At 43.6% G+C, this 15,237-nt stretch overlaps 1 protein-coding gene across 1 annotated transcript in view; it reads right to left on the reverse strand.

Moving 5' to 3' along the window:
• Positions 1-504: 504 nt before the first annotated feature.
• Positions 505-15,237, reverse strand: part of LOC122738887 (ubiquinol-cytochrome-c reductase complex assembly factor 1) — a 122,985-nt gene continuing 108,252 nt past the window's right edge. The window contains 2 exon segments of the mRNA XM_043980773.1: positions 505-5,048; positions 10,050-10,163. Coding sequence (XP_043836708.1) covers positions 4,914-5,048; positions 10,050-10,163 — 249 coding nt within the window. The 3' untranslated portion in view covers positions 505-4,913.

Raw genomic sequence — 15,237 nt, forward strand, 5'->3', positions numbered from 1 at the left:
TAGGATTCTACTAGGAATTAAAGTGAAGCTCACTGGCATAAGTCTGCAAGCTCCACTCTTGTCCCATTCTTTTTTTTTTTAAAGTGAGGCAATTGGGCACCTAGGTGGCGCAGTGGATGGAGCACCGGCCCCGGAGTCAGGAGTACCTGAGTTCAAATCCGGCCTCAGACACTTAACACTTACTACCTGTGTGACCCTGGGCAAGTCACTTAACCCCAACTGCCTCACTAAAAAAATATATAAAGTGAGACAATTGGGGTTAAGTGACTTGCCCAGGGTCACACAGCTAGTAAGTGTTAAGTGTCTGAGGCCGGATTTGAACTCAGGTACTCCTGACTCCGGGGCCGGTGCTCCATCCACTGCGCCACCTAGCTGCCCCTTTATTTAAAAAAGGGTAAATTTATTCATTCATTCATTCATTCATTCATTTATGTATGTATGTATGCATGTATTTGGGGGGCAGGACAATGAGGGTTAAGTGACTTGCCCAGGGTCACACAGCTAGTAAGTGTCAAGTGTTTGAGGCCGGATTTGAACTCAGGTCCTCCTGAATCCAGGGCTAGTGCTTTATCCACTGTGCCACCTAGCTGCCCCTTCTTGAAAATTGGGACATTGGCATCTTTCCAGTCCAGAAGCACTCTTCCCATTTTCCAGTCTTAAAGATCAGCAATCACAACCCCTGATTCTTCCACAACTCTGGGATGTAGTTCTTTTGGGCTTGGCAACTTGAAGTCATTAGGAACCACTAGGTGTTTGTTCTCTTACTATCCTTTCTACCTTGGGTTTCAACTCTCTATTATCTACATCTTGTCTGTACTTTTCCAGTCCTTTCTGTTAGGATACCACCATTCTTCTAGGCCTCAGGCCTTTTCATCTAGAAAGAAGTTATTCCTTTCACTCCCTCCTCAAATTTGTATTTACATATCTGTGTGTCCTGTTGGATCTCCCAGGAGAATGTAAGCAACTTTAGGGCAAAAATTGTTTCATTTTTGTCTTCCTGTCCCTAGCACCTTGCACTACACTGTAGGAAGTTAAGAAACATTTATTTACTTGAAGTTAAATTAACATTGCCTCTTCCCACTCCTTGGACTTCCATGTTTAATCACTTGTAAATTCCTGACAATGTTCCTTCAAAATATTTCTTGAATATGTATGTACCTTTCTCTCCCTTCTCACTGCTTCCATTATAACTTCATTATACCACTTACCTCTTAGTGACCTCTCTACTTCTAATGTTTTTATCTACCTCTGCTTGGGTAATCTCCATAAAATGTCATTTTCATCATGCCAATATTATCATCATCAACAATAAAATCATATTTATTTGGCAGCACAAGTATTATCACCACTTTACAGATGAGGAAACAGATTCAGACACAATTCAGAATAAATAGAGCTGAGCTTTGAAGCCTGGTCTCCTGACTCTAGTATTCTTTCCACTACCTTGTGCTTCCTACCAGTAGGTAGTCCTTTATTCTAGAGTTTAGAATGGCTACTTATTGTCTTCCAATTTAAGTCCATGTTCCTCGGTCTGACCAAACAACAACAACAACAAAAAAAACCCCACAGGATTTATAGATGGAATGTGCTTTAGAGATTATCCAGTTCGACCTCATTTTATAGATGAGAAAACTATGGCCCATAGAAGTAAGTGACTTGCCCCAAAACACACAAGTTTATAAGTAGTAGAGGTGGGGTTCAAACCAGGTGTCTTGGCTCCTACTCCAGTGTTTTTCTCTCACTACACACTGCATTAAATGTCTGCTATTACTGTAACCACCTTATCTCTTTCTCTCCCGTCCCACTATTCTTGTTTTTGGTTTTTTTGGGTGAGGCAATTGGGGTTAAGTGACTTGCCCAGGTTCACACAGCTAGTAAGTATTAAGTGTCTGAGGTCGGATTTGAACTCAGGTCCTCCTGCCTCCTGACTCCAGGGCCGGTGTTTTATCCACTGAGCCACCTAGCTGTCCCCCGTCCCACTGTTCTTGACCACAGTTCCTCCAAATATCCAGATATGTGCCTATTCACTTATTCCCTGGCACAGAATGCCTTTTCTCTCCTTTGCCGACTCACTTGTATTCATGCTTTAAAATCCAACTCATGTTCATTTAACCCCTCTTAATTCCTCCAAAATTTATCTATGTGCCCCTCTTTCTCTCCATCAAGGTCATCTATTGGACCTTCTTTGGACCTCAGTTGCCATGATTTGTAAAATGGTTCTACTGCTTCTTGCATTCCTCATCTCAGGATTATTGTGAAAATCAAACGAGATGGGACAATGAGTACTTAGTAAACCATAAAGATACTCTATTTCCAGTCACCATTCTCATTGTTTTTGGATTCCTAGTCAGTCTCCAGAAGGCAGCAACCTGGACTACTAATGGCTTTTTATAATTGCTTAGTTTTTAAAAAGCACAGCTATTCTTTCCTTCCTATTTACAATCCTGAGAATAAAAAGGGTGATCACTAAATGCTCAAGGAATTAGGTTGGATATTTCGTCTGGTGAAGGCAGAGGACTGAAAAGGGAGTGAACACCTAGGAAAGAAGCAAACATGTCAAGATTTCACAGTCATGGCATTTGGAACACAGGTGATGGACTCACTTTGTGGGCCCCCCTCCCCCCATATGAGAAGTTCCACATGTGAAACAATGACACACTTGGAAAAAGCCTTATGATCACAAAGACTCAATATGACATTGTTCTCTGAGCCCCCTCACTGCTGGAAGGACCTGAGGCTTTTCCTGGTGTAGGGAAGGCAACTGGCCCAACTATGTAATTCAGAGATGTGGAAGGAAGATCATTTGGTATCCTGGTGCTGGGACCTAAAAAGCAAATAACATCTCCGGCTATTTCTATATTTAAATAAGTATAGTGGCCAGGACTGGGGTGATAAGTCTCACTCTACTCTGCCCTGGTCTCAGGCCATTGCTAGAGTATTATATTCATTTCTGGGTCATTTCAGGAACGAAGACTAGTTGGGAAACAACCAAAGCAAGGGAACTAGGATGGTGAGGATACTTGAGGCCATGCTATATAAAGGCTCAGTCAAAAGAGCCTGAGAGGAAAAGAAGGTTTAGGAAGACATGACAGTTGTCTTTAAATATCTAATCGGTCCCTTTCGAGGACCAATTTGAATTAGGACTACTGGATGAAAGTTACAAGAAGACAGATTTTGGTTCAATGTGAGGAACAACTTCCTAAAATTCCATGGTTTCAACAATGGAATGGAATATTTTATAAAGTTGTGAGCTCCCTGTTCTGAAAGATGTCCAAGTGGAGGCTAGATGATCACTTGTAGGGGGTGCTACAGTAATGGGGATTTATGTTTTAGGTCAGGGTCTGGGTAGATGACTTAAATTCCATCCAGATCTAAGTTGCTATAATTCTGTGACTGAGGTTTATGGCTCTATGAGACTAGAGAGTTGCCAAGGGCAGCAAAGGGGTTAAGGTTTAAATAACTGTTTTATATATGAATTAATGTGTGGAGCTGGGAGCCAAAATCTGTTCCATTAATTTTTCCATCTATTCCAGGAGCAGTTAGGTACACACAGTAAAGTTTATTTTGGTATACTTCACTCCATTAAAAATAAATTAATCAGCAAATTCCTGCCTTGCTCAGCCCTGGTTTATGTGAATATTGCCCAGCTGTAATGAGTTACAAGGTGTTATTATCTCACACACACAGGAGGCTTCTCTCTAGAGCTCAACTTGCAACAAAAGCATCTTAAATAAACTGAGAGAAGGCTGTTTGGTTTGTAATGTTTTCACAGAAGTGGGATATATACCTCACACATATAGAGTTTCTTTATATGACTCATTTTATAACAAGTTAAATGGAGGAAGTTTGCTTTGGGGAAAAAAATGAACAATACGACTTTTTTTTCCCCAATCCAAAGAAAATGCCCCGGGGAGGTGGCTGCATCCAGAGAGGGAGGGGTCAGGCCCTCAAACCCCAAAGCCTGGTGATGGGGGTCACTCTGAATTTAGGCAGAAGGACAAGCCAGTAATAATGAAGAGACTGGTGCCGGGCTGGGCCCCAGACCCCATCCCATTGCCAAAGGAAGGAAGAATCCCACCTACACTAGCCAAATCTTCCTAAAGGGGCACAGAAAGAAAAGATGAGTTCATGTTCTCCATCTGGGGCATCAAGGTGAACTCAGAGAGGAGGGCGTGCTGTCCTTGGTGCAAGCTGAGGTCCTTGAGGGAGCTGGGAGCTGAGTAGCCCCTAGGGCCTGGCTGTGCTCAGAATGACTTGAGCATCTCCAGAAAGAAGATCCACTTTGGGGATCAGTGAATGGGGACTCTTGGGAGACTGTCCTTGCCAACCACCTTCTCTGAGGTGGGGACCCACAGCTTATGCTAACCCCACCTCAAATGACTTTCAGAAACACCTCCAAAATAAAGAAAAACCGTGGCAGAAATAATTCTCTATTTCTTTTAATTCCCAACTCAATGCTATGCTTCATGTGGAGGGATAGATACATCCCAACCCATTTGCTCTCAGTAGCACGGCAGAGTTCCAGGGGTAGAGAAGGCCCGGGGCTGGGGGTGCCTTCTGCTTCTATCACCTTCCCCACCAAGGACCCTGGGGGAAAGCATACACACATAGCTGTCTGGGGAGCAGGGGGGATCCCTGCAGAATTTCTTGGGGGGAAAGCTTTTCCCCAGTGAGTTCCTTGGGACAGCTTGGATGTCTCCCAGCACCCTGATGCAAAGTGGCCCCACCCAGTACCCCCCAGGCCAACTTCTGGGCACATTAAAAGGGAAATCAATACAAACAGGGGCCAGGTGTTTTACAGATGTTGTTCAATGGTTAATCCGGCCTCTTCCTGCTGGGCCCAGGGGCGGCAGGTACCTTGTTCCTAGCTTCTCCTCAAGGGCAGCTGCTCCATAGCTTGGAGGGGCCACCCCTCAGAGGCCTTCATCATTGTATGTTGGCAAACTGGGTTTCAGAACGCTTTGGGGATTTTTCTCCACGAGAGGGCGCCAAGATACCTCCCCAGTTAAGAGAAGTTCTTCCCCATTCATGGAATCCAGGTACTGCATCTGCAAGGGATGCCAAAGACATTAGCTGGGATAGGAGACAAGATGGTTCAGCTATCTTTTTCCTATTAAATAAGAGTTCAGGGAGATATTTAACCAACCCAGCCTTCCAGATCCACCCCCAACCCACCCCAAACTGAGATACCTAAATAATCCAATGCTCATTTTACTACAGAAGCTCATAGAGGCAGAGGCAGAAAAGTTCCTGAGGCCACTCTAGAAAGTATGGAGACCTTAAGGGATGTGCGCCTGTGCACCCTCCCCAATCTCCCTGACTTCTGCCTTCTGAAGCAAAGAGAGGGAAGAAAAGGCTATTATGGGGAAAAGGCATTAGACTTGTTCTATTTGGCCCCAAAGGGCAAACCTAGAAAAAAGGGGTAGAAACTGCAAAGGGGCCAACTTAGGTTTGATGTCAAGACAGATTTTCTAACAATTAGAGCTATCCCATCATGGACTAGGCTGCCAAGAGGTTGGGGGGTGTGGGGTGGGGTATGGGAGTGTGTCCCCTAGAGGTTTTCAAGAGAGGATGGATGGCCCCTTGTCACGTGTGTGCTAATGGGGAATTCTTATTTGTATGGCTTGAACCAGATAGCTCCAGAGGTCACTTCTAATTCTCAAATTCTGTGATGCTGTAAAGGTGTCTTCACGGACTCCAGAAAGGTGCTGGCAGGTGGTGGAGCTGGGTAGTTAATCACAGACAGTCAAAGCTGGAAGGGTCCTTAGAGATACCCTAGTCAAAGGGTTGTAAGTTTTTTGTGTCATGGACCCCCTTAGCAGTCTAAGCCTGTGGGTCCCTTCTCAGAATAATGGGGGTTTTTTGTTTTTTGTTTAGGGGGAAATGTATACATATATGAAAATACACACACATATACGATTACATATAAAAACATTTTTCACCTTCATTTTTTGGAATTTTGAGCTCCAAATTCTCTCCCACCTTCCCTCCCTTCCCCACTCACTGAGAAGGCCAGCAATTGGATACAATTTATACATGTGCAGTCATGCAAAACATAGTTCCATATTAATCATGTTGTGAAAACAAACAAACCCAAAGAAAAATAAGGAAAATTAAAAAAAAAAACCCAAACCCAAAAACCCAACAGTATGCTTTGATCTGCATTCAGATTCCATCAGTTCTTTCTCAGGAGGTGGCTAGCATTTTTTGTCATAGGTCCTTCACAATTGTCTTGGATCTTTGTATTGCTGAGAACAGCTAAGTCATTCACAGCTGACTATGTATGTACAATGTTCTCCTGGTTCTGCTTACTTCACTTTGCATCATTTCATGTTAAGTCCAGATTTTTCTGAAAGCATCCTGCTCATCTTTCTTTTCCTTTTTTTTTTGCTGGGGAATGAGGGTAAATTTATCTAAATATTTTTGGCGGGGATGGGGGGGGGGCAGGCAATGAGGGTTAAGTGACTTGCCCACAGTCACACAGCTAGTAAATGTCAAGTGTCTGAGGCTGGATTTGAACTCAGGTACTCCTGAATCCAGGGCCAGTGCTTTATCCACTGTGCCATTTTAGCTGCCTCCTCATCATTTCTTATAGAACACCACAACTTGTTCAGCCATTTCCCAATTGATGACATTCCAGAATAATGTTTTTAAAGGCATAAAATATATAGGCTTAAAAAGGAAATCAATTTTATTGAAGTACACATTGCTGTTGTTCATTCAGTCATGTCTGTGACCCTACATACCATAGCATGCCAGGCATTTCTATCTTCCACTATCTCTTAAAATCTGTCCAAGTTCATGTTCGTTGTTTCCATGATACTCTCTACCCATCTCATCCTCTGCTGTGGCCTTTTCCTTCTGCCTTCAATTTTTCCCAACAGCAGGGTCTTTTCCAATAAGTCCTGTCTTGTCATGATGTGGCCAGCATCAGCTTCAGCTTCAGTATTTGACTTTCCGGGGAATGACCTGAATTAATTGCTTTAAGTATTGACCGATTTGACCTCCTTGCTGTCCAAGGGACTCTCAAAAATCTTATAAAAGCACTACAATTTGAAAGTGCCAACTCTGCAACTCTCACAGCCATACATTGCTACTGGAAAAAAAACCCTTATCTTTGACTATGTGGACCTTTGTCTGTAGAGTTAAAGTATACTTATCAAAATATAAACAGTACAAATTCCTGGATCCCAGGTTAAGAACTCCGGATTTAACCTAGCCACTTTATTTCATACCTCTTTTGTTTGGTTGGGGTTTTTTTGCTGGGAAATGAGGGTTAAATGACTTGCCCAGGGTCACACAGCTAGTAAGTGTCAAGTGTCTGAGGCCAGATTTGAACTCAGGTCATCCTGAATCCAGGGCTGGTGTTCTATCTACTGCACCACCTAGCTGCCCTGCCCCTTGATTTTAGAGCTGAGGAGAAAGAGGCTTGGGAAGGGAAAGAGCATGCCCTGGAACAACAAAACAAAGGCTAGAACCCAGGTCTCTTGCTCGAGCCAAGAGGGCAAAGAATGATTTCCTATCTAATGTTTCTCACAGATGAGTCCAAGAGATGATGAGATCCTTGAGTAGGATCAAGAACCGGTCTGGTCTCCAGGGCAGCTTTGGCTTGGTCCAATAGCACCTCAGTCTACAGCTTTCGTTACCCTGAAACTAAGCCTACTGTCTGGCCCCATTGTCCTCTTAGGGAATGATAGTGGGAACTTTCTCCTTTTGGCTGTTGGGCTAGATTCAGTTGAGTACAGTGGGACTGATCAGGCATGAGGAAAGCAAATGAGTCACTGTGGGGTGAGATCCTTTCAACATTAAGCCACCACAGAGACCTAAGTTACTGGGCATCTTGAATCCAGGAACTATCTGAGAAACCAGAGGCAGCTGGTAGGTTCATGAATCAAACGACCCAGGTAGGTTCTTGGGTTTGGGGCTATTGCAGCTGAAAAACCGGGAAACCATAGGAAAGCCACCTCCTGTATGTCAATTTCTTCATGACAACTCAATGATGAAACTATAGTATTGGTTATGTACACTGCATGGGGGAGATTACAGTCCCATCACTACAAGATTTCTGGAAGCTCTGGGATCAAAAGATCATAACTATCAGGACACCCTATCAGATTCAAGTCATCAATCTCCTAACTTTACCTAAGCCAACTCTCTTCCTGAGAATGGTCTCCAAAACTGCCCTTCTCTGGGCCAGGGCTGTGAGCTCAGGAATTATGGTTTCCTAAGTGCGTAGATGTTCTGGTATATGGAATGGCAGGGAGGAGGGAGAGATAATAAATGCTTGTTAATTGAGTTTTAAAGGAGTTAAAACTTTCCAATAGGCTCTAAGGAATGGAATTCACGACCAATAAAGGAGATTCAAGTGTTGCCTGATGAGATTACTGCCACAAACAGGCAGAGGCCAGGTTTTCCCCAAAAGGAACTAACTGCCTTGCAAGTAGTTAACCAGGAGCCAGTGGTCTTTGTGGCCACAAGTTGCCCATGGTAAAATACCTAAGAAAGGCTAAAAAGATCACTGGGCAGTATGTGTTCCTAAATTAGAGTGGTGGAAACCATGTCACCTTTCTCAACAAGTGAAGCTATAAGGGCTATGTGTACTGTCTCATCCTTCCTTGGCCTTGGCATTTAAAGACTTCCATTGGATTGAATCTGCTCTCTATGCCTGCAATGTCCTTCTGTCCTTTATACTACGGTGTCTCAATCCCATCCATTCATCAGGACAGAGTTCAAGTCACTTCTTACAAGAAGCCTTTTCTGCCAACTCCAGTGATCTCTCCCTTCTCTGAACTCCTATAGCCCTGAGAGGATGGTTCAATAACATTTTTTTGTGTCCTGGACCCCTCTGGCAGTGTGGTAAAGACTATGGACCCCTTCTCAGAATGTTTTTTAAATGAATAAAACAAAAAACATATTATTACAACTTATTAAATGTGGTTTTTTTTAAGTTCAGGTTAAGAACCCCTGCCTTAAAATCTAAATTAATGATTTGTCACTTACTGTTTTATCCTTCCTTTGCTTGGCATTTAAGGCTCTTCACTATCTGACTCCATCCTTCCTTTCCACTCCTACCCTGATTTGCTCTATGTTCCAACCCAACTGTGGTTTCCCATAGCTTTGCTCATCCTGTTCCTTATTCTTGGAATGTCCATCTTCCCCCTTTAAACCTACTGAATTCTTAAGCAGTTCTTTAAAGTTCAATTCAAGCATCATCTCCATGAAGCTTTCCTTGACCCCGCAGTCCACAAGAATCTTCCCCCTCAAACCTCAGTCAGCACTTTGTCCTGTATCTCTAATTATCATAAAATATTGTCTCCCATAGTGATCTTGTATTTATGTTCTCTTCCTCACTAGACTGTGAGTTCCCTGAGGGCCAGAATCAAGTCTTACCAGAATCTTTATTTCTTGGAGCACTGAGCACAGGGCTCAGAATCCAGTACATGCTTAATAAACAATTTGTTGAATGAATAAATGAATGAATGATGGTTTTAAGTTAACTAGATTCCCTAAACAAGAGGATAAGCTCTTTAAGAGTAGGAGCTGCTGTCTTCTCTAGAAACACAATGTGTGCAAACACCACACCCTCAATCAGTTCTTACTGAAGACTGATTTCCCCTCAGGCCTGGACAGCCAGTCAACCAGGGATCCATGGTATTGTGCCACTGCAAAAGTTCTGTCCTGTTCTCAGGTAACATAACACCCATAGACTCAGGGAAATAATCAATGCCAAGAGAATTGATCCATGTTTATTAAGTGCCTACTACGTGGAAGGTCCTATGACAAGCACTGAGGATAAAGATAGTTATAACTCAGGTCCTGTTGTCCAGGAACTTACAAATTAATGGGGAGGGAAAATACACAAATAATTATGATACAAAGGAAAGTAGTAATAGACACTCTGTAACTCAGAGGATAGTTGGTTCTGTGGAAAGCAGTGGCAGCTATAGAACTGAGGGGGTAGCAATTCCCAGAGGGATTTCTACCTCCTGAATGTTTAGTTTCCTAAAACACGAAACAAAATGATGCTTGGTACTGGATGAAACACGTACCTGCTTCCTTACATACTCTACCAGTAGCTCCAATTGTCTGGGGTCTTCACATTTCTGGTTAAAAAAAGTCCTCCAGATAGCAGCAGCCAGCCCATGATCATCTGACAGGATGCCCTGTAACACAATTGGGTTGAGAGGTGGGTTCTTACAGAGGGGGTTGCCCTAAGTCATGGATCTGCAGGCTGACAGCACTGTGCCCAGAAGAACTCAAAGTATTTGGGCCAATGAGCTCTCTGAGTGGGCACCGTCTGAACACTGTGTGGCCTGGCTCCTTCTCAGACACTTGGCAGCTATGTCTCTGCCAGGCTGCCCCCTCCTGTCACAGGAGGAAGTGCACACAAGTTATGTCATTGGAAGGTAAAAGATGAAAATACATCATGAAGTGCTGGTGACTCCAAGGTAGCATGTTCTAAAGTAAGACTACATTCATTCATTTGTTTATTTTGCAGGGCAATGAGGGCTAAGTGACTTGTCCAGGGTCACACAGATAGTTAAGTGTCAAGTGTCTGAGGCCGGATTTGAACTCAGGTCCTCCTGAATCCAGGGCCGGTGCTCTATCCACTGCGCCACCTAGCTGCCCCTAAAGTAAGAATTCTTAATCTTTGTTTCATGTTGTGGATGGCTGTGAGGTCTATGGACCCCTTCTCAGAATCGTTTTTAAAGACACAAAATAAAATATGTAGGATTACAAAGCAAATAAATTATGTTGAAATACAGTTATCAAAATATTTTTCTCACCCAAGTTTGGGGATTCCCTGAAATCTATCCACCAGGGGCGGCTAGGTGGCGCAGTGGATAAAGCACCGACCCTGGATTCAGGAGTACCTGAGTTCAAATTCGGCCTCAGACGCTTGACACTTACTAGCTGTGTGACCCCGGGCAAGCCACTTAACCCTCACTGCCCCACAAAGAAAAAAAAAAAAAGAAAGAAAGAAAAAAAAATCTATCCACCAACCCCATGGCCATCTGTGGACCCCAGAATAAGAACTACAGTCACAAAGCCTCAGAGACCACGTGGTCTAGTTCCTCAATGTTAAAGAGGAAGAAGTTAAGGCCCATAGAAGGAAAAGCTAATGTAATCTTAGGATGCATGAACAGAGACTGTCTAGAGTCTAGGATGAAAGAAGGGTTGCACACTGCCCTGGTCAGACCACACGTGGAACACCATGATGAGTTCTCAGGGCCACATTTTGTCAAGGTCATTGATAAGCTGAGAATATCCAGACAAGGGCAACATGTATAATAACAGACCTAGAGTTCATAGCATGATGACTGGCTGAAGGTCTTGGGCAAGTCTGGCCTATGAAGAAAAGAGGGGGAATGTAATAGCTACCTTTAAGTATTTGAAAGGTTGTCATATGGAAGAGAGAACAGACTTATTCTTCTTGGTCAGGGGGAGGGGGGAGGCGTATAGGAGGGAAGCAGGGGTGTTTGTCAGAACTAGGAATAAAACATGGAATTTACAGTTGACTTGAAATAAGGAAAAACTTCCTAACTATTAGAGCTATTTAAAAATAGAATGGGCTGCCTTAGGGGGTAGTCTGTTTTCCCTCCTGGGAGGTCTTCCGGTAAAAGCTAGTTGGAGCATTTCGTTGGGTATACTGTATCAGGAATTCTTGTTTAGGTGTGGAGCAGCTCGGATGGCCTCTTCCATCTCCAAAATTTCATGAGAGGAGCATGGGTAAGTCAGTGGCAGAGACAGGATGAGAGCCCAGAAGTCCTTCCACAGTACCCTGGCATGATAGCAAAGTGCTGTGTGGGAGGCTAAGTGGAGCAGTAGCAGCAGGGGTTCTGCGCCTGTGTTTTCCGCAGCGTCTCCCACTCATCTAAGTAGTAAGTGCTCTTCCACCACAGAGAGGACATATGGTCAGAGCCGTGTGTCTGGTAACAGAGATCGCCTCAGTCTGTGTTTCCTGGCTTAGTTGTCTGTAACCAAGGTACAGATTCCCACTGGCATGGAGCTTTATGTTTAGAAAGTACTTACCTAGAGCATCTCACTTGATCCTCCCAGCAGCCCCATTTTAAAGGTAAGGAAGCTGAGGATCAGAGCACTGAAATGGCCCACTGAAGACCACACTACTGATAGATGGCGGAGCTGGGAAAACAATCCATGCCTCTTGACAAATGCAGGAAACAGTTTTCCCCTGGTTCCCTGCTGCCTTCCCTTTAAACAGCAGCATCTATCTTCAAGACAAGGGACAGGAACCATCCTATGAGGGCCGACTTTTCCTCTAGTCCCTTTGGAGCTAGACGTTGCTAGGGTGGTCTCGTTACTACTATATAAGCCAGCCAGTACAGCTTGGTCTAGCCTAGTCTCACCCTCCCATATGTAGAAGAAAGGAAAGCCCAAAAACATGATCATGGGCTGCACAACCTGGTTTGTGGGTATACTTCACAGCTCCCCTCCTTGAGCTCCTCCAGGGGCTGGCTAATCAGAGTGCATGGTTGCGTACCCAGGAACTCTTACTTCCTAGCTCAGTCCTTTGTTTCTGTGGCTCCAGAGTCCTACTAGCAGGCATCATGGTACAGTGGAATGAATCTTAAATTGGCAATCAGAAGACCTAGGTTCAAATACCATTTGTATGACCCTGGCCAAGTTGCTGGGTAGGCAACTCTAAGACTCAGTTTCCTCACCTGCTGGATTAGATATCCTCTAGGCCTCTTTCGCTTCTAAATATATGGCCCTATGAAAGTGTAGCCAGGGATTTGTGGCTGTGAAAACCTGCTGCATCTTGCTGGCTTCAGAGACACGAAGACTGGCCGTGGCCATCAATCCATCATCAGTCCCCAAGGAGTCTAGTCTTGCTGTCACAAGCTACATAACCTTTATGGGTGCTGATGGATTGGCTGAAAAATGCTTCACCTCAAACATCCCTTGATAAACATCCCCACAATTCAACAGCCTGGCCTGGAAGCTAAGGAAGAAGTCAGCTTTCTCCAGAAGGCAGGGCTGAGGCCCAGGGACAAGCTCAGGCATGTTGTGGTTTTTTTGAGCACTTGGCTAATGAAACCTCCTGTGTGTATGTGTCTGAGATGCCCTGGGCACAGACTGCAGTAGGACTGGCACAAATATTCATAAAGTGTGAGGCACAGGCTTCAAGGACTGGGAGAACAGGGAATAATACTAGGAAAGAAAAGCCAGAGAGCAGTATCACATAACAAACTAGGGCAGTCTTAAGAATGAAGGAAGGGGGGCAGCTAGGTGGCTCAGTGGATAAAGCACCGGCCCTGGATTCAGGAGTTCCTGAGTTCAAATCTGGTTTCAGACACTTGACACTTACTAGCTGTGTGACCCTGGGCAAGTCACTTAACCCCCATTGCCCTGCAAAACAAACAAACAAACAAACAAATAAATAAATAAAAGAATGAAGAAAGGGGGAATGGTGGGCATAGGTTGGGAATCACTGCAGTGTGTGGATAAGGAAAAGGGCGACTAAGGTTCTTTTAATAGTCACAAAAACAAAACAAAACAAAACAGTCATAATGGCTAGTCAAAATTACCTTTCACCTCTGCCCAGTATTTAATACTTTATAGAGCATTTTCATGCACATTAAATCATCTATTTCTCACAGCAATGCTAGATGTAATGTGGCCAAGAAGAAAACTGCACAAAAAGATGTGAGAGCTGGGTTCTAGTCCTAGTTGTGTCACTGAACAACTGTGGAAAGGGCACATTTCTTCCCCTCCCTAAATCTCAGTTTCTTCTTCTGCAACATGAAGAGTTTAGACTAAATAATCTCTACAGGTCCTTCCAATTCTAATCTTCTATGATCTCCCAATCTATCTCTCCAGCCCACATTCTTCCCTTGAACAAACTCTGGCCTGATCTGCCTCCACGTGGCTGTTCCTATAGCAATCCTGAAAGTTGAAAAGGAGGAACTTGTCTTCCTCATCTGCCACTCCTTTCTCCCTTGCAACAATGCCTAGCATTGGGGCTGAGCACAAGTCAAAAACTTAAATGCTTTTTTATTAGACTGTAAAATGGGGATAACGCATGCGTGGCCTAACTCCTACCCAGGTTGCTGCAACAAGGATAAACAGAAATCCATTGAAAAAAGTATTCTGGTAAATATAAAAGCACCATGCAAGTCCACCACTAGAAGACTTAGTAACAAAACATCTTGGGGACTTAAATCTCTGATATTTCATATGGGCTCAGCCCTTGGGCCATGAACTCCTCAGCTTAATAAACTTTGCTGTTCCCTGCCTTTGGAAGAGACTATTTCTCAAGAAATAGTCTTGAGAGCTATCACCATAGTTCACTGGAGGTCACTGACAAATTTCCAGCCATCTAGAAGCCAAGAAAAATGAAGTCATGTGACTGTGATGCCCACAATCAATCAATCAATATTTATTAATTACTTCCTTTGTGCCAGGGACGGTGCTAAGTGTTAGGCCACAAGATATTGAAAGTCTCAAAAGTACCTTTGGAATCATAAAAGACAGAGAAAATGATGCTTCATATTTCAGGACTACTGCAACTGCACTGGTGTGGAAAATGACCTGGTAAGGAAATGCTATTGACCAATGCAGATCACCTCCCCACCCAGATTATTTTATTCCACTATAATTATTTGAAAATTACTACCTAATATATTAACTATCCTTCAACCAGAATATTCAATTTAAGACTGAAAAATTAATAAGGCATTAGGGCATAGGCATTTCAATTTAACCATCTCATTTAAGTTTTACCCTTATTTCCTGGGCCAGCTCAAGTTCCATCTATTTCAAAAAGCCTTCTTTGCTGGCCCTAACTCTTGGGCAACTCTCCTTCCTCTGACACTAGAACAACCTCCACTGTGTCTCCCACCAAACACAATCAATCAACAAGTATTTATTAGGTGCTAATGGGCAACTAGGCCCTGGATTCAGGAGGACCTGAGTTCAAATCTGGCCTTAGACACTTGACACTTACTAGCTGTGTGACCCTGGGCAAGTCACTTAACCCTCATCGCCCCCCTCCAAAAAAAGAGCATCAATATTAGGTGCTTACTATGTGCCAGGCACTAGGCTAAGAATACAAAGACAAAAAGTAAAACACTCCCTGCCCTTGAAGAGCTTATAGTCTAATGAAGGGAAATGACACTACATAAATATGTACATGATTATCTTGGGAGAAGGAAAAGCTTCATTTAAAAGGTGAAGGAAACAAGGATTCTAAGAAATTAAAGTGTGGAGGAAGTG

This window comes from Dromiciops gliroides, chromosome 2, assembly GCF_019393635.1.
Source record: "Dromiciops gliroides isolate mDroGli1 chromosome 2, mDroGli1.pri, whole genome shotgun sequence".
NCBI lineage: Eukaryota > Metazoa > Chordata > Mammalia > Microbiotheria > Microbiotheriidae > Dromiciops > Dromiciops gliroides.